Source organism: Melospiza georgiana, chromosome 27, assembly GCF_028018845.1.
Source record: "Melospiza georgiana isolate bMelGeo1 chromosome 27, bMelGeo1.pri, whole genome shotgun sequence".
NCBI classification, from domain to species: Eukaryota; Metazoa; Chordata; class Aves; order Passeriformes; family Passerellidae; genus Melospiza; species Melospiza georgiana.
Genome location: NC_080456.1, coordinates 4,563,037 through 4,590,017, shown reverse-complemented (window position 1 = coordinate 4,590,017; position 26,981 = coordinate 4,563,037). Strand labels below are relative to the sequence as shown.

Sequence of the window (26,981 nt, the reverse complement as noted above, 5' to 3'; positions counted from 1 at the left end):
GAGTGGAATCTCACTCAGAATTTTTTTTTTATATATATATAATATAGATATGACATATATGTATAATTTATTATTTATATGAATATAATTTATTATTATTCCATCCATTGAAAACAATCAGCTAAATTATAACAATTCATTAAGCGATAATTCTGTTTACTGCAAACACTGGAAAGAAAAGACAAGTTCCCTAGGAGGAATTGATTAGTTTAATTGTAAGATAATTTAGTCAAATCATGATGCCATCCCAAAGCTTTTCCCCTTGAGATTGATGAAGGAAATCTTTCCCAAATTAATGGGAGATGAGGAATGGCACGCACTGATATCAATTTAGCTGCTGCTTTTCTGCTGCTTCATTTAAGAGTTGCTTGGTGCCTTTGCCATTTAAAAGCGGCAGGAGCCTCCTCAGTGGATAAGAGACAAAATTTCAGAAATCCAGGATGAAATTCAGATTCTGCAGTTCCTGGCTTTTGGAATGCAGGGGGCTGTGAAGGGAGTGCAGGGTGTGATTTCTCCCCTCTCAGTGCCTCTGTTCCTGCCCAGGTCTCTACCTCAGGCTCCTTGGGGCCCCTCTCCGTCAATCCCGTGCACAGCACCATGCCTGGGACTGGTGAGCCTTGGGGACCCTCCCTTCCCTCCTCTTCTCCCTGACCCCTCCATTTCTGGGTCACATCTGCAGGATAATCTCAGTCAGAGCCCTGGCTTGGGCCAGGGGATGGGGGTAGAACAGCCCAGCTGTGCTATGGGGTGGGGTGAAACCATGGAAAACACCGGGCAAAAGGACATTTCCACAGAATCCTGGGCTGGGGTGGTCAGGTTTGGGAGCCAGGCACAACTGGAGCCAAATAAATGGTGGGTTAGAGTCAGATCTCCAGGGGGTGGAGACCAGATAAAGGATAAGGATAAAGGGTGGAGATCAGAAATTCCCAGATAGAGGAACAGGGACATTCCTGGGGTCCCCCAAATTCCCCAGGGCAGGGAATCAGAGCCAGATAAAGGGTGGGTTAGAGTGAGATCTCCTTGGAGAGCTGAGATTCCCAAATAGGGGAACAGGGGATATTCCTGGGGTTCCTCAGGGCAGGGAATCAGAGGAACCACATAAAGGGTGGGTTAGAGTCAGATCTCCATGGACACCAAAATTCCCAGATATAGGAACAGGGGACATTCTTGGGGTTCCCCATCTTCCCCAGGCAGGGAATCAGAGCCAGGTAAAGGATAAAGGGTTAGAGTGAGATCTCTGTGGAAAACAAAAATTCCCAAATACAGGAACAGGGGATATTTCTGGGGTCCCCCCACCTTGCTCAGGGCAGGGAATCAGAGGAGCCAAATAAAGGGTAGGTCAGTGTCAGTTGTCTGTGAAGAGCAGAAATTCCCAGATACAGGAACAGGACACTTCTGGCATCCCCTCATCTTCCCCAGGGCAGGGAATCAGAGCCAGGTAAAGGTGGGTCAATGTCAGATCTCTGTGGAGACCTGAGATTCCCAGATACAGGAGCAGGGGACATTCCTGGGTCTCCCCCACCTTCCCCAGGCTGGAATCAAGGAGCCACGGGGTGGGCACAGGGATGGGGTGGCCGTGCTGGGGCAGGAGGAGCTGCCAGGCTCACGGTGCTCTGTCCCTCACAGTGACATCCTCGTGCTCCCCAGGGAACTCCAGCAGGCCCTCGTCCCCTGGCAGTGCCCTCCATGCCAGCAGCCCTGGCACAGCCCAGAGCAACTCCAAAGCTGCCATGAACTCCTCTGGCTTCAACTCTTCAGGGTAAGGCTGAAAAACCCCACAAAAAAAAAAAACCCCAAACCAACCCAGGGCATCGGGGAAAATACCGGGATCTCCAGGAAGAACAGGAAAACCCTTAGGGATTCCAGCAGTGTGGGGTGTTCCTGTGTGACCTGTCAGGGACAGGATGGGGGGGGTTGTTGGGGTACATAAGTTGGATTTGGTGATATCTGAACAAGATATTTGGATTTGAGCTAGATATCTTGATTGGAAGAGAAAGCGTTGCCAAATGACTTGGATTGTGGGCTAGACCCAACCTGTAAAATGTGGATTTGTAATCCAGATTTTAAATATTAGGAAGTGTCCCCATTCCTGTCTTCATACAAAATCTATTAGTTTGTGACTCTTAGAGGGGAAAAAAACCCAAAATTGCTTCTTGTGAAAGTTCTCAGAGTCTGACCCAAGTGGTCAGGCTTCAGAATTTGATCCAACATCTTAGAAAAACAGGTTCTGTGCAAAATGCAATGCCAGGTTTAAATGTACCAAAGGTTTGAAAGATTTTGTGTAAAAAAAAAAAAAAAAAAGTGGGTCCCTTCCAGCTGAGGATATTCTGGGATGCTCAGGAGTGGCAGGATGTGATTTCTGCAGGATGTGCTGACCACCAAGGTCAGGTTGTGTGGTGGTGTTTGAGGGTCCAAGGACAAGGGAAAAGATGAGAATCTTGACTCCATCTTTCAGAAGGCTGATTTATTAGTTTATGGTATATATTATATTAAAAGAAAATGATCTATTAAAACTATACTAAAGGATAGAAGAAGGGATTTCATCAGGAGGCTTGAAAGGAATAGAAAGGAATGACAATAAAATCTTGTGGCTGCTCAATGACAGGTGGCTGTCATTGGTCATTGAGTAAAAACAATTTAATAATTCTCCAAATCACATTCCAAAGCAGCAAAACATGGGGAAGCTGAAGCTTCTCAGGAGAAAAGATCTGGTGAAAGGATTTTCCATAAAGTATGTCTGTGATGAGGTTGAGAATCAGGATGATTTTCACTCCGAGATGGAACTTTTTATCCATTTATTCATTTATTCGTTGTTGCACGCTGCCCACAGCTCCTGGTACCGATGGAACCAGCCCACCTACCTCCACTGAGAGCTGGAGCAGCGAGGGCAGGAGCAGCTGTGCCTCCAGGCCGTGCAGCACCCACGAGCGATGCTCGGGGCCTCCAGTGCCTTCCACGGCCGCCTGCGCCAGGATCCGCCAGCAGCGGGGCTGTGCCGGGACTCAAACTGCAGCCCAGCCCCACAGTGACACTGCCCCCCTTCCCCAGCCCCACAGTGGCACTGCGCCCCTTCCCCAAGCCCCCCAGAGTGGCACTGTCCCCTTGGCCAAGCCCCCGCGGTGGCACTGTCCCTGCCGCTGTCCTCGCATGGCTCCTCCGCTTGCAGCGCCGCATCCTCCCGGGCAGGGCTCCTGTGCAGGACTCTCCTCTCTCTGTCTCTGCCTCTCTTTTCTCTCTGTCCCCGTTGCCGTCCCAGAGGTTCCCCAAAAGGAAGGAGGGTCCCTCCTGCTGTCCCTGTCACGCACAGCCCCCAAACTGAGCCGAGGTTTGAGTTCATTTCACCGCAGCCCCGTGGCTGGGTGGGAGCCTTGGTTTGCCCCCAAGGCTCTCCATCCGCTTGCTTTGCTCCTGCTCCCTTTCTAAAGGTGCTTTTTGTTGTTTTATTTTTCTTCTTTTTTTTTTTTTTTTTTTTTTTTTTGTTAATTAAGTATTTTAGAGCCTTCTTATTTTTTCCTTTAAAAAAAGAAAAAAACAAACAAATAACCAAAAAAAAAATTGTCTTTTGCAAAACTTGTGTCCAGGTCTTGTTATTGCTGGAAACCTTGGGGGAAATTGGGATTTGTGTTGATTTACACAAATGAATGGGATGAAAATGAGTCTTGACCTTCTCTTTTTAATTTTTTTCCTCTTTTATTGGGTTTTATCTGATAATAATAACAAGCTATTATTGAGATGCCCTCTGGTCTTTGAGCTGGAAGGAATTTATTTTCTGTTCTCTGTTTTTGTGCTCACGTAGTGTTGCTTGAGGTTGGTGTGTGTAAGTGGTTGGGAATTCCATAAGATTCCAAAGGAAATGTCAATTTTCACAGCCAATGGTTACAATTCCACTCTTATTTTTCCTTTATTTTTAATTAATTTTGGCTGATATGGGTATTTAAGATTAGCAGATAAGGACAAATTTAAACACTGATCTGAACCTTTGGGCCACTCTGTCTTATTTTACTTCCTGCATGACTTTGGAGAAAGGACTTGATCCCTGATAGGCAATGGTGATGAAAATCCAATTTCCTTCTCCCAGTGCTCAATTTGTGCCAAACTGCAGAATTTAGGAAATTATGAACATCCCAACTGATTCTCCTGCCACCCATCACCGAGGACATTTATTAACCCAAACCCCTGCACTGCTGTAGTTTCCAGCTCGTTTCCACCGTGAAAATCTCAAATTATTTCATAGATTATCAGCAATTATTTCAACAGTGAGCTCTGATTGTCTTCATAACCTCAGCCTGCACGTTTCACCCTGGAATTCCTGAATTAACTCCTGGGAGCTGAGCTGTAATTTGTATTTTGCCTTCAGAGTTATATGACTCAGTCCAGGCTTGCAGAGGTTTGTGAGCCCCTTGATGAAAAGAGATTTAAAATAAAATTAAATCGGCTGTTTCCAATAATCTATTTCCAATTTACTGTACATCCCCATGCTCTTAGAGCCTTGAGAAGATACATTAAAATCCAAATTCACCTCTGTTCCAAACCATTCCATTTGGTTCTCAGGAATTCCTCCAAGTCGTTTGCTCCCACCTGCATGAATTTTGGAATAATGTTCCAAACACAAAAACAAACTGGGAGGGAAACCACCAATGTGTTAAAAGCTGAATAACAGCACCTGCACGTGAATATTTCCGCTGAGATCAAGGCCAAGCTGTGCCAGGCGTTGTACAAAAACATCCTGAGGGTTCACCTCCTCCCCAAAGTTTACAAACACAACGACAAATCCCTGGGATTTATTGATAAACTGGCCCCGAGAGGGAAAACAAACAGCAGCAGTTTGTTTGCTCCACACAAAGCTCCAGCTGGAAGGGGAAGAGCTTCGTTCCCCTGGCACCCAGGAATGATTCCAGAGAGCATCTGAGGGATTCCAGAGCAGCAGAGCAGGAAATTCCAGCTTTCCAGGAGCTGGAGTCACCTCCCACGGCCACAGGAACATTGCAGGGAGCAGATGGTGCCTGTGGGAACTCGGTGACCTCCTGAGCTGAGCCTGGAGCTTCTGCCCCTCTCCAAGGCTGGGCTGCCTCATAAATTGACACTCAGCAGTGCCCAAGTCCAAGCAAGGCTGGGGAGAATTGGAAAATGAACAAATTTTTTGTTGGCATTTAGTTTTTTTTATTGTTCATTTATTTCCTTCCACCTGTGAGGAGAGGGAGTGCAAGCTGGGGGAATATTCCCCATGGAATGTGCCTGGAGCATCCCTGTGCCTGCCCCTCTCCAAGGAGAGATGCTGTGGCTCATAAATTGACATTCAGCACTTCCCAAGTCCAAGCAAGGCTGGGGAGAACTGGAAAATGAACAAATTTTTGCTGGTATTTAATTTATTTTATTGTTCATTTATTTCTTTCCTCTTCTGATTTCCACCTGTCAGGAGAGGGAGCACAAGCTGGGGGAATATTCCTTGTCCTTCCCAGATTTCCCTGTGGCCTGAAGGGAGATTTTGAGCATTTCTCAGCGCCCAAATGATGCCACCAAGGTCCCTCAACGTTCCTGATGCTCACAGCCTCGGGATTTCCAGCTCTGGTAGAATTGGAATGGATCCTAACAGTCCAATAAACATTTTAGCTTAAATTCAGGCTCAGCTGTACAGAAGCTGAAACTGCAGTGGGATCCCCTTCCCCCTGCTTCAAAATGGTAGAAAAGGAGGCAAAAATCAGCAAGTTTTAGCTCAAATATAAGAACAACCTATAAGCTACAATCCAATTAAAAGGATATTTGTGTGTATAACTCACAGGAGCATCCTGTGCAGCGCACATGGCAGATGTCACTGGGAAGGGCTCTTGTGCTCTCAGTTGTTTCACTCCCATTTTCACTTCAAAATGCCAGAAAAGGAGATAAAAATCAGCAAGTTTTAGCTCAAATATAAGAACAACCTATAATCTATGATCTAATTAAAAGGATATTTGAGTGTGTAACTCCCAGGAGCATCCTGCGGAGTGCAGCTCACATGAGATCTCACTGGGAAAGGCTCTTGTGCTCTCAGTGGTTTCACTCCCATTTTCAATTCAAAATTATAGGAAAGTAGACAAAAATCAGCAAGTTTTAGCTCAAATATAAGAACAACCTATAATCTACGATCCAAATAAAAGGATATTTGAGTGTGTAACTCACAGGAGCATCCTGTGCAGCACACAGGAGATCTCATTCTTGTGCTCTCAGTGGTTTCACTCCCAGTGCAGAGCTCTGGCTGCAGGGGAAATTTGGGCTGTTTTGGGGACACAGGATCAGATTTTAAAGCCACCTGAGTCAGGGATGACACAGTGCTGACACCGAGTCCTGTTACTCACTGCCAGCCACGAACTTGGCCCCAGCTCAGCTCCTGCCTCACTCGTCCTGTTCTGCACGTTCTGTGTCACATCACCCGAGTGTCCAGCACCACTCCCAGCCCGGCCTGAACCCTCCTCATCCTCCTCATCCTCCCCTCCCTGCAATCCGCACAAAGGGAGAGAGGTTGGAAGAAGACTCCAGGACACTCGGCAAAACAATAGAAAAACAAACAAAAGGAAGAAAAGAAGATAAAGAGCACCAGCACCTCCCATCCAGCCTCATCCAGCTTTATTCTTCATCACCTCTGAGTCCCTCCTCACCCTCCTCATCCTCCCCTCCCTGCAATCCGCACAGAGGTGCTCCCTGTACTCCCAGCTGAGAGAAAGATTGGAAGAAGACTCCAGGACACTCAGCAAAACAATAGAAAAAAATAGAAGTAAAGAAGATAAAGAACGCCAGCACCTCCCATCCAGCCTCATCCAGCTTTATTTATGTGCAATCCGCACAAAGGTGCTCCCTGTACTCCCAGCTGAGAGAAAGATTAGAAGAAGACTCCAGGACACTCGGCAAAACAATAGAAAAAATAAAAATAAAAGGAAGAAAAGAAGATAAAGAGCACCAGCACCTCCCACCCAGCCTGATCCAGCTTCATTCCCCATCCCCAGGGAGGAACACGCCCAGCCAAAATAAAGTCTGGGCTCTCCGGGACGGCTCCAGCCGGGGCTGGGCGGAGGTACCGAGCGCCTGTTCCCGCTTCCCCCGCCCCGTTCCCCTTCCCTGCCCGGCCCTGGTGCTGCCCCGGGGCGGACAGGGATGCTCGGAGCGGAGCTGCGAGCCCCGGGGCAGGGACAGCGGGGCAGGGACGGCGGGGATGCGGCGGAGCATCCTCGGGGGATGCGGCGGGGCCGGGCCGGGCCGGGCTGGGCTGGGCTGGGTGGGCAGGGCCGGGCAGGGCTGGGAAGGGCCGGGCAGGACGATAAAAAGCTCCCGGAGCTCCGGCACCGCCTCCCCGCCCGGGCAGCCCCAGCCGGGCGCAGGTGCCGGGAGCGCGGAGCCAGAGCGGGGTGAGGATTTGGGGTTTTGGGGCATCCCCGTGCTGGGATGGGGATGGGGTCTGGTCCCTCCCGCTGCCAAAGCACCTCTGCCCTCAGAGGGAGGGTTGGGGTTGTGGTTTGTTTTCCCGCTGGGGAAATTTGGAGACGGCGCTCACGGCAGGGGGACCGGGTTTGTTCTGCTTTTTGTGGGGTTTTTCCCCACGCTATCCGGGATTTCCGTGGGTGGGCTGGGTGCTCGGGATGGGCACGGCTCTCTGCCCTGCTGACGCTGTCCCTCCGTGCCCAGCAGGATGGTGCCCATCGCCCTGGAGGTGAGCTGCAGCTTTGCCGCCTGGCTGTGTCTCTACAGCTGCCTCTGCCGCTGGAACGGGCAGCGCTCCTGCAAGTGGAGCTGCCGCCTGGTGACCCTCCTGCACGGGCTCCTTGTCACCTGCCTCTCGGGCTACGTCCTGTTCCTGGATGGCCCCTGGCCCCTGACCCACGCAGGTATGGCTGGAATCTCACCCTCACCTGTGCTCACCTGCCACAGGTGCAGGAAGGGGATGATTTCCTCTCCTCTCACCGCTGTGTGTTTGGGGCCAGATTTTAATTCCACTGCTTCTTTTTCCACCACTTCTCACTGTTAATCCTTTTATTATTTTAATTTTTTTTTTTTTTTTTTTGGCTAGTCCACGTACAAATTGAAAGTTTCCAGGCTGGCAGCTTGAGGTTATCGCAGCATCAGGTGTAGCGAGGCATGGAGAACAAAGTGCTCTCACATCTTGAAGGGTCCAATAACTCCTGAAATTCATCTGCAGGGTTTTGCTGTCCTTAAATCTCAGATGGTGCTGCTGATGGAGATCTTGCTGTCCTAAAAGGCTGGAAGGAGAAAGGAAGCAGCGGTGGGGCAAGATGGGGTGGGTGTGAAGGGGAAGCAGAACCAAATATTGGCACCTAATTCCTGGCACTACTTGGATAATGTTGGAAATTCAGGAGGAGAGAAGCACGATTGACCTGTACTGATCTATAAAGCAGAAAAATAGAAAATCTTAAAATAGACAAATCTTAAATAAAACCCCCAAGCTTATGCACACCTTCACTTGCAGGTTCACCGAATACCCCTCTCCAGGTCCACGTGTGGGGCAGGCTGGGGTGTGAAGGGGAAGCAGAACCAAATAGTGCCACCTAATAGTGCCACCTGATTCAGGAAATTCAGGAGGATAAACACACAATCAACCTGTACTGATCTATAAAGCAGAAAAACAGAAAATCTTAAAACAGCCTGGGGTTTTATTTAGGATTTTTCTTACACACACCTTCCATTGCAGGTTCACCAAACACCCCTCTCCAGATCCACCTAATAGTGCCAAATAATTCCTGGCACTTGGATAAGGCTGGAAATTCAGGGGGAGAGAAGCACAATCGACCTGTACTGATCTGTAAAGCAGAAAAATAGAAAATCTTAAAATAGAAAAATATTAAATAAAACCCTGAGCTTATGCACACCTTCCCTTGCAGGCTCACCAAACACCCCTCTCCAGATCCAGCTAATAGTGCCACCTAATTCCTGGCACTTGGATAAGGCTGGAAATTCAGGGGGAGAGAAGCACAATCGACCTGTACTGATCTATAAAGCAGAAAAATAGAAAATCCTAAAACAGCCTGGGGTTTTATTTAAGATTTTTCTTACGCACACCTTCCATTGCAGGCTCACCAAACACCCCTCTCCAGATCCAGCTAACAGTGCCAAATAATTCCTGGCACTTGGATAAGGCTGGAAATTCACGGGGAGAGAAGCACAATCGACCTGTACTGATCTATAAAGCAGAAAAATAGAAAATCTTAAAACAGCCTGGGGTTTTATTTAAGATTTTTCTTATGCACACCTTCCATTGCAGGCTCACCAAACACCCCTCTCCAGATCCACGTGCTCTCCCTGACCTTGGGCTACTTCATCTTTGACCTGGGCTGGTGCCTGTACTTCCAGACCGAGGGGGACCTGATGCTGCTCCACCACACGCTGAGCATCTGCGGCATGATCCTGGTGCTGGGGCTGGGCAAATCGGCCACGGAGGTGAACGCCGTGGTGTTTGTCAGCGAAATCACCAACCCCCTGCTGCAGACCCGCTGGTTCCTGCGGGAGATGGGCTCCTACCACACCGCCCTGGGCAAGCTGGTGGATTTCCTCTTCGTGCTGCTCTTCCTGGCGCTGCGCATCGGGGCGGGCGCGTGGATCGCGTACGGCATGGTGACGTCCCCAGAGCCCAACTGGCTGCTCAAGGCTGGGTGCCTGGCCATGTACGTGGTGTCCTTGGGGTTCATGGTTGAAATCTGTCGCTTCGTGAGGAGGAAATTGTGGAAAAAAGCCCCTTCTGTGGATGCACCATCCCGTCGGGAGTAGGAGCGCGCCTGTGGAAACTGCTTGGCTGCTCGTTAATGGGCTGTAGAGGATGATCCCCTGGCTGCTGGAGCTTGTTCCTGTGAAAAGAGCTCCTAAAATGACACAGAACTGACCTTCTGCTGCCCCTGGAGGAGATGGATCAGTGCTAGGAACGTGGAGAAGCTGAGAGATTTGAGTGGGAACTGAGGAGCCTGGCACTGATTCCCTGAGTTCTCCAGCAACACCAGAGATTATCAACCTGCAACCACTAATTGCACAGTTTGTATCTTCTGTCCTCATTTCCAATGCAGAATAGAGAAAAACATGAAAAAAATCCCATTTTCCTGCCAGTGGGAGTGGGTAAGGGGCAAAGATTTACTGAGCCTCACCCTCCTTAATAATCCTGGATTTGGACAATGTGTAAATACTCGAGCGAAAGATTCTGAACAAGACTGAAGTGCTTGCAGGGTGTAGTGGAATTGTCCTTTGAGTGTGAAGTGATGGTACTCGAGGTGAGGCAGTGTTTTACCTCCTTGTTTTTAATGACACATTTCCTTTACTGCTTTTTTAACACTTCCACTGGGTGCTGATCTCAGAGCAGAGGGATTTCTCTGGGACTGACTCAGGCCCTCACAAACCAGAGTCAGGAATTAGAATTGTGCCAATAAACTCCACGAACAGGTGCTGGCCTGGGCTGGGATTGCTTAATAAGAATAAAAGAATAATCAGGGTTTTTGTGGGAGAGGGAGGATAGTGAAGGTCCCCCTGGATGCTCTTTCTGTTCTGGGGTTGGCTCATTTTTAAGCCGTTTCAGCTGAATTCATGGCAAATGAGTCAAAAGTGTGATTATTTCCAAGAATATTTAGGCACCAGCAGGTCTCAGAGCATGGAACAGTTCTCTCATTTTCTTTACCTCTCAGAATCGTGTTCTGACCTTTTCCCTGGGGTTTTAATGTGAATTTCCCTCTGTTCAAGGCCACAGTTCAGATTTAGCTCCTCCAAAAGCCTCGCTGAGAGCTGAGAAGCGAAAGCAGAGGTGAGGCAGGGCAGCAGTGGGGACGCGGCTCCTGCACTGCCTTTATCTCACTGAATTTGGCTCTGTTCAGGGCAGATACCAGCCTCTGGCTGGGGCTCCTCAAGGTGCCTGGAGAGATTAAAAAACAACCTGAAATAACCTCGCTTTGGGCACGTCCCCTGAAGGCACTGCAGCTGTGAACCCGGGCAAGTTCCTGGGCCGATGTTTTTTTTGGGACAGCAGGAGCCAGAGAGGCCTCCTGAGGTGTGGGCACCTGCCAGGCTCTCTGTGTTCCTTCCAGAACCTCCCCTGAGTCGTGGAACTTTATTCTAATAAAGTCATGTTCTCCTTTGAAAAAGAACCGATGGCCACGATGTTCTTTTGTTCTGGGTCTTGAGGGGAGGCTGAGGATGCCAAAGCCACTGGAGCATTCTCTGTTCCCAGCTCAGGAACAGAGAGGGGCTGAGGAAATGAGCCCAGGCTGGAGCTGTGGGGCTCAGCTGGAGCTCAGGTTTGTGAGCAATGCACCCACAACGTGCTTTGCCAATTAATCAGTGCTGCAGAGGGATCGGGAGCCCCCAAACTGAGGGGTTTGTTCCCCATAAATTATAAAAAATAATAATTTAACTTCTGGCCATGGCTTCTCCATCCCAGGGTGCTTCTGGTTTTTTCCCTGCCTCTCTGGTTTCACTGGGGCAGTGCCCAGTTCATAAGAATTGCAGGGTAATTGTGGTTTTTTTTTTTTGAGAAGCAATCAAAAGCATCTTGGGGGTTATAAGATGCCCTAACTCACCACTGAGTGGCTGTTTCTGGTAGTTTCTGCTCCTGCTGGGCCAGGGCTCTGCTGTGTGGAGTTGAGGAGAGCCTGGATTGGCTTCCAACGAGAAAAAACCTCTTCTTTCAACTCAAAAACAGTGCTGGAGAGTATCCCAGGGCACCCAGACTGCTTGTGTGCAACCAGAGTTACCTGGGGAGGGTTGGTGTAAAATAAGTGCCCTCAGGTTCTCATCGGCCACATCTCACCTAAGGGTAAGTTTAGTGCTGAACCCTCTAATGTGATGGTAGAAAATCACCCAGCTCCACTAGCCCACTGTATTTCTTATTTCAAATAATGTGATTTTTCATGCTTTTAATCTGTCAGATATCCCTGAGGGCTTTTATAGCCACAAAAGCTGAGTTTTAGTAACGTTCTGTTGAACTCCCAGGTTTCCAGCTCTTGTTTATTCCCGGTTTAATTGTGGACAAGGAGCTTCCCAGTGTGGGTAAGACAATAAATGCATTCTGATAAGATAATAAGTACATCCTGTGATGCTTTTCAGTGCTGTGAGCTCTGGTTACAGCTCCAGGAGGGCAGAGGGAGGCTGTGGCTGCACTAAATGAGGCAGCAGCGTGCAAACAACAATCTGCAGAGGCTCCTGCCCTGAGCTGTTTTGCTGAACTCTGTTCATCCAGTGCAGCCCATTGAAATGGCTGACTCTGCACAAAGCAGACAGGAAATTTGGTGTATGAAGCTGCACCTCACTTCTGGTACAATCCACAGGGAGAGGGTTTCACTTGCTGCCTTGCACCTCACCGTGCAAAGTTTACAAAAAAAAAAAAAAAAAATCCTGCACAATTTCTGTGTGTCCCGCGTCCTGCATGAAATGATCTGTGCCTTGTTAAAACTCTGAGTGCTCCTCTGTGAACATCTCTGGTTTTCTTCCTGGCTGCTCACAGGATCCCACGGTGGTTTGGGTTGGAAGGGACCTTAAAGATCATCTCATCTTATCCCAAAAATCCTGTTTCTATCCCAGGTTGCTCCCATCCATGGCCTTGGGCACTTCCAGAGCAGGCACAGCTTCTCTGGGAGTTCCCTCCTAGCTCCTCATCACCCTCACAGCCAAGAACTTTATTTTCCTAATATTCCACCTACCCATGCTCCTAATGTGAAAATGCCCTATAATCTCCTGTCTGTCCACGCTTTTCTTTGTCCTAAGCTAAATATCAAAGCAGCTCCATCTCAGGTGTCACTGAGGCTGCTGGAGGCCCAGCAAAGGGGAGGAAGGCACGATGAGACCTCAGATTTGTCAGAGAGGCAAATGCACTGTAAATGGTCACCAGGATGTGCTGAAATAGCAGGAGGATGAGCGTTTTGGAGCAGCAGGAGCCTGCACCCGGCCTGAACTGGAAAAGTAAGATCTGTATCTTGGTGAATACCCAGCTGAAAGCACTAATTATGAGAGCTGTAAAAGGCAGGTCAAACCACTCCCACCCTGTGCATTTCAAAAGGTAAAACTTGACGGGATGAAGGAAAAAACCAACCCTGCGTTTTTGGGCGTGAGAGGTTGTTTCGACTGTAACTCATGAAACGTGGAGGAACTTTTGTAGCTGCTTTAGTGTCCCGCTTAAAGCCTGAATTTGGGAATTTGGGATGTGGAAGGCAGCGGAGAGAATGGGCAGTGCTGAGTGCCTGCAGTGAGGAGATGCACCAGGATGTGAGTGGAGATGCCTGCCCTGCCAGGGAGCTCTGCAGAGGTTCTGTAGCAAAGGCTGGGCGTGCTCTGTGCTGCATCTCTGGGGCACACACAGGTGATTGCAGCGGGTGTGGCACCGGCTTCTGTGTCCCCGGGCTGCCCCGTGGGGACACGACCTGGGGTGGCAGCTGGGCTGAGTACCCAGCTGGGTATTTTCACCTGGAGGAGACAATTTGGGGTCTGCAGCTTCCTCTGTGATCAGGGACAGGCTGGAGCTGTGCCAGTGGAGATTTAGGCTGGAAATCGGGAAAAGAGGGTGCTGTGTGACCGTGTTCAAAGGGGTCTTAGGTTGAGGGAAGAGACGATGATCTGGCTCCATGTTTCAGAAGGCTGATTTATTATTTTATTATATATATTACATTAAAACTATACTAGAAGAATAGAAGAAAGGATTTCATCAGAAGGCTGGCTAAGAATAGAATAGGAAAGAATGATAACAAAGGCTTGTGTCTCGGACAGAGAGTCCGAGCCAGCTGACTGTGATTGGCCATTAATTAGAAGCAACCCCATGAGACCAATCCCAGATGCACCTGTTGCATTCCACAGCAGCAGATAACCATTGTTTACATTTTGTTCCTGAGGCCTCCCAGCTTCTCAGGAGGAAAAATCCCAAGGAAAGGGTTTTCCATAAAAGATGTCTGCGACAGTGCTGGGCACTGCCCAGGCTCCTCAGGGAATGGGCGCTGCCCCAAGAGCCCCGGGAGCTTTGGGACACCACTCCGAGGGACAGAGTGGGATTGTCGGGGCGCAGGAGCAGGAGCTGGGCTTGGTGGATCCCTTCCAGCTGAGGGCACCGCAGGATGCAGCAGGGACGGCAGGGATGCGCGGCTTCCCCAGGGATGTGGGGATTCTCTGGGGTGTGCCCCTTCCCAGGGATGTGCGGGTTCCAGGGAATGTGCCCCTTTCCAGAGGTATGCGAGTTCCCAGGGATGCCCCTTCCCAGGGATGCTGTGTCGTCCCCGGAATGTGGGGATTCCCAGGGATGTGCCCCTTCCCGGGGATGCTCTGCGCTGCCGCGGGTCGCCTTTCCTGCCATCGTGCCGCCCCTATTCCCTCCTCCCGTCCCTCCTCCTCCTCCTCCTCCCCATCCCCGTCCCTGCGCTCCCTCCTCCCGGCCGCCAGGTGCCCCTCGGCCGCCGCCGCTCGCTCCGTGATCCGGGGCGGCTCCGGCGGCGCGGCCCGGCAGGTGGGTGCTGGGGAAGGGTCCTGTCCCCGTCCCCGTCCCCGTCCCGGTGCCATGGATGGGGCCGGGGCCGCTGCATCCCGCGGGTCCGGGGACGGGCCGGGAGTGCGCAGGCGGTGCCCGGGGCTGCGGTTCTGCTCTTGGTGCCGTCCGGGAGCTCCTCCATCTTCCCGCCGGGACTGAAAAAAATGGGGATAACGGGATAACGGGGCTGGGCTGGAGGTGCCCGTGTGGGTTTTAATCGTTTTCGGGCTGTTCTGCACGCAGGGTTTTTAGGCATGTGTGTTTATTGTAGAGGCTGCTTTCATTCAGGGCCTCATTGCTGCCGGTGATACAAATTATAATATAGATATGTGGATATTAGATACATGGATACATAGATAATATAGATATTGTATAATAGATATAGTATAATAATAATAATTATATAGTGTATATATAAAAATTATATATGCATCTGTATTATAAATTATAATATAGATAGATATCTATATTATAATTTATAATTATAATATAGATATATAATATTATAATATAATATAGATATTAGATAGATGGATACATTGATAATATAGATATTATATAATAGATATAGTATAATTATAATATATATAATATATATTATATAATGTATATATTATACATTATATATTATACATTATACATTATATATAATATATAATATATATTATATATAATGTATTATATATTATATGCTATATATTATATAAATATTATATATCTAATATAAATATATTATGTATTATATAAATATATAAAATATAGAATATATTATATATGTTATAATTATATGTTATATAGAAAATTATATATCTATCTATATTATAAATTGTATTATAGATAGATGTATAAATAATATATATTAGATACATAGATAATATAGGTATCATATAATAGATATTGTATAATATATACATATAATTATGTATGTATCTATCTATATTATAAATTATAATATAGATAGATACATAGATAAAAGATATTAGATACATAGCTACATAGATAATATAGATTTTATATAATAGATATAGTATATCTTATAACATAATAGATATTATAGATATATCACATATTTTATTATGTATAGATACATAATAATATATGAGATAATACAAAATAATATATAGGGAAATACATAATTTTATGTGTGATTGTATGTTGTTTGTTAATTTATTGTGTCTATGTATATTATATAGAATTATTTATTATATATGATTTTTTGTTATTTATTGTCTTATAATTATTGCTGCTTTTTAAATTATATTGGCCTTCCTAGCATCAGTCCCTTTTGTCACTTCTCCTTTCCTCATCTGCTCTGAGTCTGGAGCTGGAGCAGCAGGGATGTGAATGGCAATGCCTGCTCAGAGCAGTGATCCCATCCCTGTTTCACCTCCCCGTGTTCCCAAGGCCCATTGAAACATGATGGATTTGTTTACCCAGCCTGCAGTCACGCCTGGGAATGCTCCAACAGGCCCGACAGGAAGGTTGGGCTCTGCAGCTCTGACTCCTCATCCCGTGCAGTCCCTCTGGTGCTCCCCAGAGCTGGGCAGCAGCTTTGGCACGACTGGAAACTCCTGTATCCCAAAGCCTGACTCAGCTGCACTGCCCTGACTGCTCATTTCATGGGAAGGCATTGTATGAACACATTTCATGGGAAGGCACTGTATGAACGAGGTGTAGAATAGAGTAATGTGTATTTGGAAACTCCTGTATCCCAAAGCCTGACTCAGCTGCACTGCCCTGACTGCTCATTTCATGGGAAGGCATTGTATGAACACATTTCATGGGAAGGCATAGTATGAACAAATTTCGTGGGAAGGCATCATATGAACGAGGTGTAGAATTAAGTAATGTCTGTTTGGAGGGTTTCAGCAACATCCACAAGTGTTTATGTGCTGTAGTTTTGTTCTGGCAATTTGTCTTTTGCTTGTTTGAGAGATTATTGCATAAAGGGAAGATGCATAAAAGAAATACTGCTGAAAAAGCAAATCTTTATAGGCATAGGTTCTTATTCTTTTGTATCCAAAAGACTTGGAGGTTTTGGTGCTAGTAAGGATGAAATGAACCCCGCAGTGAGGAGAATAAAGTGGTTTTCACACAGAGAAAATGAGCCAGGAGCAAGCAGCTCCCTCAGGAGCAGCTCTGCACACTCAGGGCCAGGATAGTTATGGAGCAAAGCTGACACTGGCACAGGCTCTTCCTCCTGCTCACTCTGTCCTTCTGATCCCTCGTGTCCCGCTGTTCCCAGGCCAGGATGCAGTTCCCGCTGCCCCTGCGTGCAGCCTGCAGCCTGCTGGCCTGGTTCTGCCTCTACAAGTGGTTCTGCCACCGCTGCCGGCACCGGAGCCTCGAGTGGAGCTGCAGGCTGGTCACCCTGACCCATGGCATCCTGGCCACCTGCCTGTCCGCCTACATCGGCTTCATCGACGGCCCCTGGCCCCTCAGCCACCCAGGTGAGTGAGGAAATCCACGATCCCACCTCCCCTGGGCTTCTCCTCAGTCCCCAGCCTGCTGGAGGTTTGGTGCTGCAGTGATATCTCAGCCCCAAAGCAATGGAGAGCCTGGTACTGCATCTTGCTGTAGTAATGTTCCTCACTCAGGGTCACCAAATGTGGAATTTGCAGGCAGCCCCGACAAGGGAAGTGATGAGGAATCTTGACTCTATGTTTCAGAAGGATGATCTATTATTTTATTATATATATTATGTTAAAAGAAAATTATGTACTAAGAGTATACTAAAAGAAAAGAGAAAGGAGATATCAGAAGGCTAGCAAGGAAAAGAATTGAATGATAATAAAATCTTGTGACTGACCAGAGAGTCTGAGACAACTGGACTGTGATTGGCCATTAATTAAATACAACCACATGAGACCAATCACAGATCCACCTGTTGCATCCCACAGCAGCAGATAACCATTGTTTACATTTCATTTCTGAGGTCTCTCAGCTTCTCAGGAGAAAATCCTAGCAAAAGGATTTTTCATAAAATCTGTCCATGACACTGCCCTTCCCCAGCTGCAGTTTGGCAGAGCGTGTGACCTCGTGTGTGGCCATTACGTGTGTGCAGCTGCCAGACTAACAACTGTGGCATTGTCACAGGGAGGTGACACCCCTGCCCCGTCTCACATCCTGCTGCCTCTGATTTATCAATCTAGTACCAATATCCAAATGTGACAGACAAAAACTCTCTAACAGTTTAAAATTAGAAAGCGTGTGTTTATTGTGGGATAGCTCCCAAATACACACCACAATTTACAGGTGATTACAGAGCCCTTTTACCTGTACAAGTACTGAATAACCAAAGTACAAATAGATGTTCATAACTTTGTTAGATCCCATTCCCAATATCGATATTGATCTGGTACCAATATCCAAAAACTCTCTAACAATTTAGAGTTAGAAAGTGTGTGTTTTTTGTGGGATAGCTCTCAAATACATGCCGCAATTTACAGGTGATTACACAGTCCTTTTATCTATAAAAGTATTGAATACCCAAAATACAAATGCATATTCATAACTTTGGTACATCCCATTCCCAATATGGATATTGATCTATGGATTTTGATATCCAAAATCTATGGATTTTGATATCCATAGGTATCAATTCAATTCAAGTATTAAATACCCAAAATACAAATACATATTCATACCTTTGGTACACCAATATTAATTAGAAACAACCAACATGAGCCAATCCCAGATGCATCTGTTGCATTCCACAGCAGCAGATAACCATTGTTTACATTTTGCTCCTGAGGCATCTCAGATTCTCTCAGGAGGAGAAATCCTAAGGAAAGGATTTTCCATAAAAGATGTCTGCGACACACCTTCACGCTTTAAATCTCTATTTTTTACCTTTCAGGCTCACCCAACACAACCCTTCAGGTGCACGGGCTGTGCCTTAGCTTGGGCTACTTCATTTTTGACCTGTGCTGGTGCGCGTACTTCCAGACGGAGGGTGCCCTGATGCTGGCCCACCACCTGGTCAGCATCGTGGGCATCGCCGCCTCCTTGGCGCTGGGCGAGTCGGCCGGCGACGTCAACGCCGTCATCTTCGGCAGCGAGATCACCAACCCGCTGCTGCAGGCCCGCTGGTTCCTCAAGGAGCTGGGCCGCTACCACACCTTGGCGGGCGACCTGGTGGATTTCCTCTTCGTGGTGCTCTTCACGGGCGTGCGCATCGGCGTGGGGGCCTGGCTGATGTACTGCGAGCTGGCCTCGCCCCGGCCCCGCTGGTACATCAAGCTGGGCGGGGTGGTCATGTACGTGGTGTCCTGGGTGTTCATGGTCAGCATCTGCCGCTTCGCCAGGAGGAAGAGCATCAGCAAGTACCAGGCCTGGAGGAGCCGCAGGAGCCGCGAGCTGGGCTGGAAAACCAACGGGCACCTCAAAGGGCACTGATGGAGGATGAGCAGAATGGCTCGAGTTCACGGGCTGGCGAGGAGGGGTTCGTGCCTGAAATGCTGCTGGAGGGAGAGGAGCCAACGCACGTTAGCAGATCTGGAGCCAAATTTATCCCTGGCCTAACTCCACTGAAAGCCATGGAGCTATGCCATGGATTCACTGGGCAGAGCTGGCACGGTGTGCACAGCCTGAACGAGGAGGGAAAGAAGAATTTATAGACTAACCATGGCTAGTCCAGCAGTTCAGGTGTAAATGGTGATGTGGAGGGAAAGAAGAATTTATACACTAACCATGGCTAGTCCAGCAGTTCAGGTGTAAATGGTGATGTGCAGGGAAAGAAGAATTTATAGACTAACCATGGCTAGTCCAGCAGTTCAGGTGTAAATGGTGATGAGGAGGGAAAGAAGGGCTAATTTTATAGACTAACCATGGCCAGGCCAGCACTGCGGGTGTAAATGGTGATGTGGAGAGAAAGAAGGGCTAATTTAATAGATTAACATGGCTAGTCCAGCAGTGCAGGTGTAAATAGTGATGTGGAGGGAAAGAAGGGCTAATTTTATAGACTAACCATGGCCAGTCCAGCAGTGCAGGTGTAAATAGTGATGTGTGTAGCCAGCTCCTTCAAATCTTGGAGAAGAGGAGGAGGTAACACTAGGTCTCCGTGTCCTGTGCAGTCTAGGCAGCTAGAGTTCTAGAGTTCTCACCAGAGTTTCATGCTGGTGGAGGAAGTGTTCTAGTGTTGCATCCAAGCTGGGATTCCTGGCTCTTCCACCACCTCGTTGGTGTGCACAGCCTGAACGAGGAGGGAAAGAAGGGCTAATTTATAGGTTAAACATGGCAAGTCCAGTAGTGCAGGTGTAAATAGTGATGTGCGTAGCCAGTTCCTTTAGGATCTTGGAAGAGAGGAGGAGGTAATGCTGGATTCTCCATGTCCTGTGCAGTGTAGGCAGCTAGAGTGGTTCTTCATGCTGGTAGAAGTGTTCCAGTGTTGCATCCAAGCTGGGATTCCTGGCTCTTCCACCACCTCGTTGTGTGACCTTGGGCAAGTCTCACAACTGGAACTCTGTGCCTCATTCCCCCTCTGTGACTTGGGGGAGATGGAGCTGCTCCATCTCTTATGCACTTTCAGATTTTTACTCGAGAGGTGCTATATGAAAAAAGTGATGGTTGTTATCTGCACATGGTTCATCATTCCCGTGTTTCCCTTGGGAGAAACGACTTTGGTGGTCGAGCTAGAGCGAGACTCTAGAAAAATCAGTATTTTAGGTAGGTTGTTGTTTCCTACCCTTTCTAACTCCTTTCAATAACTTATTCATTAACTTATTGATAACTTATTTTCTGTAGTGTCCAGAACCTAGCTCTAATCAGCACTGCCTAATTACAGGACTAGGTGCTCTGTGAATACACCCAAAGACGCAGACCCAGAAGGTAAAATTCTTCCTGATTTTTCCCTCTTCTTCCCTGACTGTTAAAACTCCCCTACAAACACTGCTTTTAGCTCCTTGGGTAACCAGCACACTCCACTTTGAGAAGCCCCATCAGGATTTGCCAGTCAGGGGTTTTCTTGCTGATGAGCCAAGCCCTGATTTTGTCTCCAGAACACCAAAATTCCCTCTGCCATTCCCCAAATCCAAATTGGGATTTGTGGTTGCCCAGAATCTGCCCTGTGGAAGCCACAGACTGACCTTGGCTCTCCTTCACCTGAACTGATGCTTTGATTTCCCTCTGATTGGGTCTGAGTCACTTTACAAAAGTGAACATTTAGAGGGTCAGAGAGATTTATTTTACAGCTCAGTAAAGAAATGAGAGGCCCAGAATCTGATCTTTTTAAAGCAAAAAATAAACCTGCCTGTGAGAAAAATAAGCAATACTTATCCAGTCCCATTTGTAGGGAAAAACCATGCCCAGCTGGCAGCTCCTGGAGTTGATTTCATTGCACGTCCTTAAGCTGTTCCTTTGTTTTTGCTGCGATTTTGAGCATTTCCTTTGAGCCTCCAGTGCAGCTCAGGTGCCCCCTTTTGCTTGAGCCTTGCTTGCAGCAGCCAAAGACCTGAAGAAGCCCCAAAAAACCCCTTCAGATGAGCAGGGCCAACTGATGAGCTGGTCCTGGAGAGCAAATTTGACCCATCCAGCACTCTCAAGCCTTGGAAGGAGACCAGAAGGGCTGGTTGGGGCTTGCTGGTTCTTTTTCCCAGCTCTGCTGCTCTGTTGAGCACATCCAGGAGCCTTTTTGCCTCAACTTAACCCACTTTGGGAAGTGGGTGCAGTCTTACCTACCTCATGGGGTGTTTCCATTCAGCACCAAGCCACCTTTGATGGATTCTGGGTGGTTTGTGTATAAAAGTTGCTTTGAGTTTTGTCACCTGAGCTGGGCACTTCCCAACATCCCAAAAGCAGGAGTGAGGTGTTTGGCAAAGGTGTTAAAGGGCGGGAGTCACAGGGAGTGAGCTGGACGTGCTCATAAAGGTCAGAAAAATGTTATTTTAGTCGGCTTCATCCTCACAGGGAGCCCCAAGCTGAGGAAAAGGGGTTTGCTGGCTTTTCCCTGGTCAGGATTGCAGGAATCTGGAGCCAAAAGTGTCTCAGCCACTGGCGTGAGCAGGAAATGAGGGCTTGCAGCAGCAGCATCTCCTGCAGAAATGCAGGGGAAAACAGGTCCTGGAGGTGAAAACAAACAGGTCCTGGAGGTGAAAGCAAACAGGTCCTGGGGGTGAAAACAGCCTGGTCCTTGCTGCTGAGCTGCCCACCATGAAGAGTTTCCACCAGCCCTGGTGGTTTGGGCTCTGAGTTTTGCTGAGGGTTGGAGTGCAGCTTTTTGGGGTCACCTGCCCAGGTGGGTGAGGATGGCAGTGAATCTGTGAATCACCTGTTTGAAGAGATTTTGAAATACAATGGTTTGAGTTTGGGAAAGCAGAAAAGGTTTCCCCCCTTTTCTGAATGTGGTTGGAAGAAGGAGAGCACTGCTCAGCTCTGAGGCTTTGGGAAGTAAGCAAGGAAACAAAAGGGCAATTAGAAATGGCTTTATGAGGCACAGCAAGGCCTCACAGCCCATTTAGTGGGCTCCAGCATAGATTTACAGGCCCAAAAGTACAAATTCCAAGCTGTGGAGCACAGGGTGGGACCTGTCCTCAGGCTAGTCCATAGTGGCTAGAGCAAACTGTGAGAGGAAACTGCAGAACTAGTGTGAAATAATAACTTGTGTCTGAATTACTGTGTAATAGCAACTAATGTTCCACCAGTGAATGGTGTAGATGCTTTGTATTATGTTTTATAAAAATAAAGATTATTTAACTACATGAGGAATTGGCTTTCTCTGCTTGGGTGCTGCTCTTAAGTCACGGGTTGCACTGGATGGTTCTGGAGGGCTTTTCAGAAAATCTTTTCAGCTTGAATCAAACATTCACTGGTTCAGAGGGATGGAGCAAAAATATTCCCTTTGTTTTCCATGCCCTGGATGCCATGGGAGAAGAATCTCCTGTGTTTCCACACTGTGATCCCTTCCCCAACCATAAATTAATATTATTGCCTAGCAAAGCCCTGTGCTGGTGTGTTGGTAAACAGCTTCTCTGCTTGCTGATGGCCACAGATCCAGCACACCAAAAGTCCTGGCTCCTATAAATAGTTAAGCCAATTTAGTTGTTTGCATGTAACCCTTAAGTCCAGCTTAAACCCCTCCAGCGCTGGGGAGCAGCTGTGAGCAGCACTGAGCCCTCTGGAGGTGTTTTTTGTCTCAGAACCTCCAAGAATTTGTGCAGGGATTTTGTTGAAGCTCTGAGGTGGCTCCAGAAGCAGAGAAGAAAGTACAGCAGAGTTCTGGAGCTTTGCTTCAGAGCTTCAATATCTCACAGGTGTGGTGTCCTCAGAAGTGACGAGATCTGGCATTGTCAGTGGTCAGATGTGCTTTGTCTGTGGAAAGTGAGATCTGCCCCTCTACACCCAATTAATTTCATTCTTTATCATCCTTTTATTTCTTTACAGGCAACCCTGTGCCTGCCTTTTGCTTCTCCTGCTGGCCCTGCAGTCGAGCTTTGTAAAATTAACCTCCCTTATCAGTCCTCTGCCTTCTCTTTGTAGCTGAACTCCCTATTTCTACTTGAAAAAAATGGATTTTTTTTGATATTCACAGCTTTATTCCCTTGCAGCAGTAGTCCAGGCACTGATGTAAGAGCAGCATTTTAAGTCTTTGAAATCTGCTTTTTCATTAATACCACGGGGTTTGCCATGTCCAAAGAAGTCAATGCCCTCAAGTTCCAGGGGCAGCTGGTAAGTCAACAATGTAAAAGATCCTTAGAAAATTACTAAAATAAGGAATATAACAGATCAAAGTGCACGGAAAAGCTTCTGTAAAGTAATAAAGGTTTACAGGTAGATATTTTTTGTTTGCCATGCCCAAAGAAGTCAATGCCCTGTTTGCCTCAAATTCCAAGAGCAGCTTGGCAGCTGGTAAGTCAACAATGTAAAAGATCCTTAGAAAATTACTAAAAGAAGGAATATAACATATCAAAGTGCATGGAAAAGCTTCTGTAAAGTAATAGAGGTTTGCAGGTAGATAATTCTGTATGGGAAGAAGGAAGTTTCAGCTTCTGCAGCTTCTCAAATGTTACAGAACACAGATTTTCAGCAGTGCTGTTTGAACCGTGTCTTGTGTCAGAATGAGATCTCTCCAGTGGCACAATCCTCAAATTATGTTCTCTATTTCTTTAGATTTTACCTCATTCTTTTTAACCCCAGACAGAGGATGGAGAAAGAGAAGGAGACTCAGGGCAGGATGTGCAGCAGATTCCTCTGTCCTTGCTGCTTTCCTTATGCTGATGTGCAATGAAAGCTCAGTGCTATAAAAATGCTGACTGCCCCGTGGATTATCCAGGTTTAGGAGCTGTAATAAGCTGTCACTCCAGAAGCTTTGCTAGATTAGGCTCTCTGTGTCTCAAAATCAGCAAAGCCTTGTGTCCCACAACCAGCATTTCCAGAGTGCAGGATTGTAGGGAGAAAAATCTGGTGCCCATTTTAAGGGGGGAGATGAAATTGCACAGAAATGTGGAACGCAGCACAGATTTATTTGTGTTTTCTGGATTAGGTCCTGTGTTCCTTAGCAGTCACAAATTTCTGGGAATATTTGGGAAATGAACTTGGGAATTGTTTCCTCTGTGCCTTTCCCCTCCAAGGTGTAAAGGTTTGGCAGCTGGCTTCCAAAAGCAGCAGAAAAACAGGAGCTGGCTGAGCAATTTGTAGTGAGCATAAATAACAGCTCAAAATCCTGAGTATTCTCTCACTGGCTTGAAATTGATTAATTTTAAGGAGCAAAAGCATCTTTATGCACTTGAATTTTGTGGTGGAGCTCAGTGAAACTCACCTGATCATCTGAAACACAAACTGAATCATTTTTTCTAAAAGAGAAATACTCCCAGGCTCTGTTTATCCACACTTAAAACCTTAAAGCATCACTTTTTGCTGATTTTTATCTCTGTTTATGCTGAGTTGACAGCGGTGCAAATCGGGAATGCTCCTTTTTCCCCAAATTTTACCTTTTACCTGCCCGGGGCTCAGGTTAGAGGAGCCATTCGAGGTTTTCCCAGCAGATGGCAACAGCTCCTCGGTGCGAGCTTGGAAAAGGGGATTTGGCCAAAGGAGCCTCGCTCAACGCTTTCTCTATAAATCTGATTTTACAGGAGCCCCTCTAAAGCACCTTAAAGGATGTGACCTTTATTTTAAGGCAAAATAAGAATTAATCTATAGGAATTAATCTCCTCCACTTCAGGGTTCTGCTTAGCTCTGTTGTGGACTAAAAAACAGATTGAGGAGTTTAGCTAGAGAATCACAAAATGGTTTTGTGTTGGAAGAGACCTCAAAGATCATCTTGCTCCAACCCTCCTGCCACGGGATGGTTCTGTGTGTAAAGTCACAACGTCAGAGCTCAAAAAAAAAAAAAAGATAAAAATTAATGGGCACACTGTAATTGCTTATTGATTTCCCCACCTCATATTTCAGGTTGTGAAACAGAATTATCATAAATAGACATCTATCTTAATCTAAGTATGTAACCAGCTCCCACAAAAAAAAAATTTTAAAAAAAATCAGCATTTGCAGAAAAGAGAAGCAGTTACAGTTTCAGAATCTGTCTTAGGATTTCCTCCAGCTAATTGTTCTCGTTATGTTGTCATGCACAATAAAATATAATTAAAGTAATAAAAAAGCATCGAGGCCTAATATGCAAATGCTGGGCCTGCCAGGAATCAGATCTCCCAGGAGCTTTCCCCTCTCCAGGCACAGTACTCGATGTTCCCAAAGTTCAAAGCAGGGAGGGATTTATTGCAGAGGAGATGCAATAAAGAGATATATAATAAATAAATATAGATATATGGAGGCATTCAGTCACTTCATCAGCACTGATGACTGCATTGCACGCAGCTGCAGAAGGACAGGCAGACGCGGCCGCTTGTCTTGCACTCCCACACTTCATTTATTTATTATTTTTTTTCTCCCCAAGCCTCTCTTTTCCCCCCCAAAAGGAAGCCAAAAAAGGAAGCACGAATGCCCTGCGCATGCATGCGAAGCACCGTGTAAAAAAAACGATACCATCCCACGCTTCCCCTCTTTGCTGCGAACTCCAACAAAACAAGAAATTCTCCGGGTGCTCAGACAGTCTGCCGGCTTCCTGACGGGCAGGACACAGCTCGGTGGAGCAGAGCAGCCTGGACGTGCCCTCGGGCAGGGTCTGGTCCTGTGTGCCCAGCCAGGAGCCCACTCCCCACCTCCCAGTGCCCCTGCTTTGAGGAACAACCCGGCAAGGTTAATGCAAGGGAGGGAGCGTGCTGTCCTGGATGATTGGGATTAGCTAATAAGGTTATTTTAGTCTGCTGGCGGTTTGCTCTTGGTGGGGAGAGTGGTGTTCCACAAGTTCCTTTGTGCAGAGGGGGCAGGAATTGCTGGCAGTGGAGACATCCTGCTTTTCACTGCACAGCTGCGCTGCTCACGGGCTGTAACTTCTGCAGGAGCAGCGTGGAAGTTTCCTGAAGTTCTCAGGTATAAATGTTATTTCCAAGCGGCTTGTAACATCTGTGCTGCTCATGGGCTGTAATTTCTGCAGGAGCAGCGTGGAAGTTTCCTGAAGTTCTCAGGTATAAATGTTATTTCCAAGCGGCTTGTAACATCTGTGCTGCTCATGGGCTGTAATTTCTGGAGGAGCAGCATGGAAGTTTCCTGAAGTTCTCAGGTACAGATGTTATTTCCAAGCGGCTTGTTATGCCAGGACCAGGGGGAATGGTTTCACACTGACAGAGAGTAGGTTTAAGTGGGATATTAGGAAAAAAAATAATTCTTTATTTGCTGTAATTTCTAGAGGAGCAGCATGGAAGTTTCATGGATAGTTGAAGTTCTCAGGTATAGATGTTATTTCCAAGTGGTTCATAGTGCCAGGACAAGGGGGAATGGCTTCACACTGACAAAGAGCATGTTTAGGTGGGATATTAGGAAAAAAAATATTTGTGAGGGTAATGAGGTTGCCCAGAGATTGCTGTAATTTCTGGAGGAGTAGCATGGAAGTTTTCTGAAGTTCTCAGGTATAAATTATTATTCCTGAAGTTCTCAGGTATAAATTATTATAAGTTATTTCCAAGTGGCTCATAGTGCCAGGGCAAGGGGGAATGGCTTCACACTGACAGAGAGTAGGTTTAGGTGGGATATTAGGAAAGAAATAATTCTTTATGCCCAGAGAAGCTGTGGTGGGTCCCTGGAAGTGTTCAAGGCCAGGTCCGAGCAAGCTGGGATAGTGGAAAGTTGGAACAAAATCATCTTTAAGGTCCCTTCCAGCCCAAACCATTCTGGGATTCTGTGCAGATTCCAGGCAGGAATTTCTCTCTCAGACTGTGTTGTACACGGCATGGACAGCAGGGATTTACAGCAAGGCTGAGTTTGTGTTCAGGCTGGGCTGAGGAGAGGGAAATCCGCTGAAATTTGCCAGCTGAAATTTAAATGCCCAAACACCCCGTATGGCTAATGTGTTTGTGTTCAGGCTGGGCTGACAGAAAGGAAATCCACTGAAATTTACCTGCTGAAATTTAAATGCCCAAACACCCCGTGTGGCTCATGTGTTTGTGTTCAGGCTGGGCTGACAGAAAGG

General features: G+C 47.1%; 3 protein-coding genes across 3 annotated transcripts in view; all 3 read left to right on the top strand.

The window, feature by feature from the left end:
- POU2F3 (POU class 2 homeobox 3) overlaps positions 1-2,870 on the top strand; it is a 49,986-nt gene extending 47,116 nt beyond the window's left edge. Inside the window, 3 exon segments of the mRNA XM_058041281.1 lie at positions 544-610; positions 1,627-1,759; positions 2,831-2,870. Of these exon segments, the coding sequence (XP_057897264.1) occupies positions 544-610; positions 1,627-1,759; positions 2,831-2,870 (240 nt within the window).
- Positions 2,871-7,657: 4,787 nt separating this feature from the next.
- LOC131093896 (TLC domain-containing protein 5-like) lies at positions 7,658-11,102 on the top strand. Its single transcript, XM_058041282.1, has 2 exons — positions 7,658-7,853; positions 9,245-11,102. Exons 1-2 carry the CDS (start codon positions 7,658-7,660, stop codon positions 9,745-9,747), a joined length of 699 nt encoding a protein of 232 aa, XP_057897265.1. The 3' UTR covers positions 9,748-11,102.
- Positions 11,103-15,668: 4,566 nt separating this feature from the next.
- Positions 15,669-19,163, top strand: LOC131093884 (TLC domain-containing protein 5-like). Its single transcript, XM_058041264.1, has 2 exons — positions 15,669-16,911; positions 18,321-19,163. Exons 1-2 carry the CDS (start codon positions 16,713-16,715, stop codon positions 18,857-18,859), a joined length of 738 nt encoding a protein of 245 aa, XP_057897247.1. The 5' UTR covers positions 15,669-16,712; the 3' UTR covers positions 18,860-19,163.
- The last annotated feature ends 7,818 nt before the right edge of the window (positions 19,164-26,981 follow it).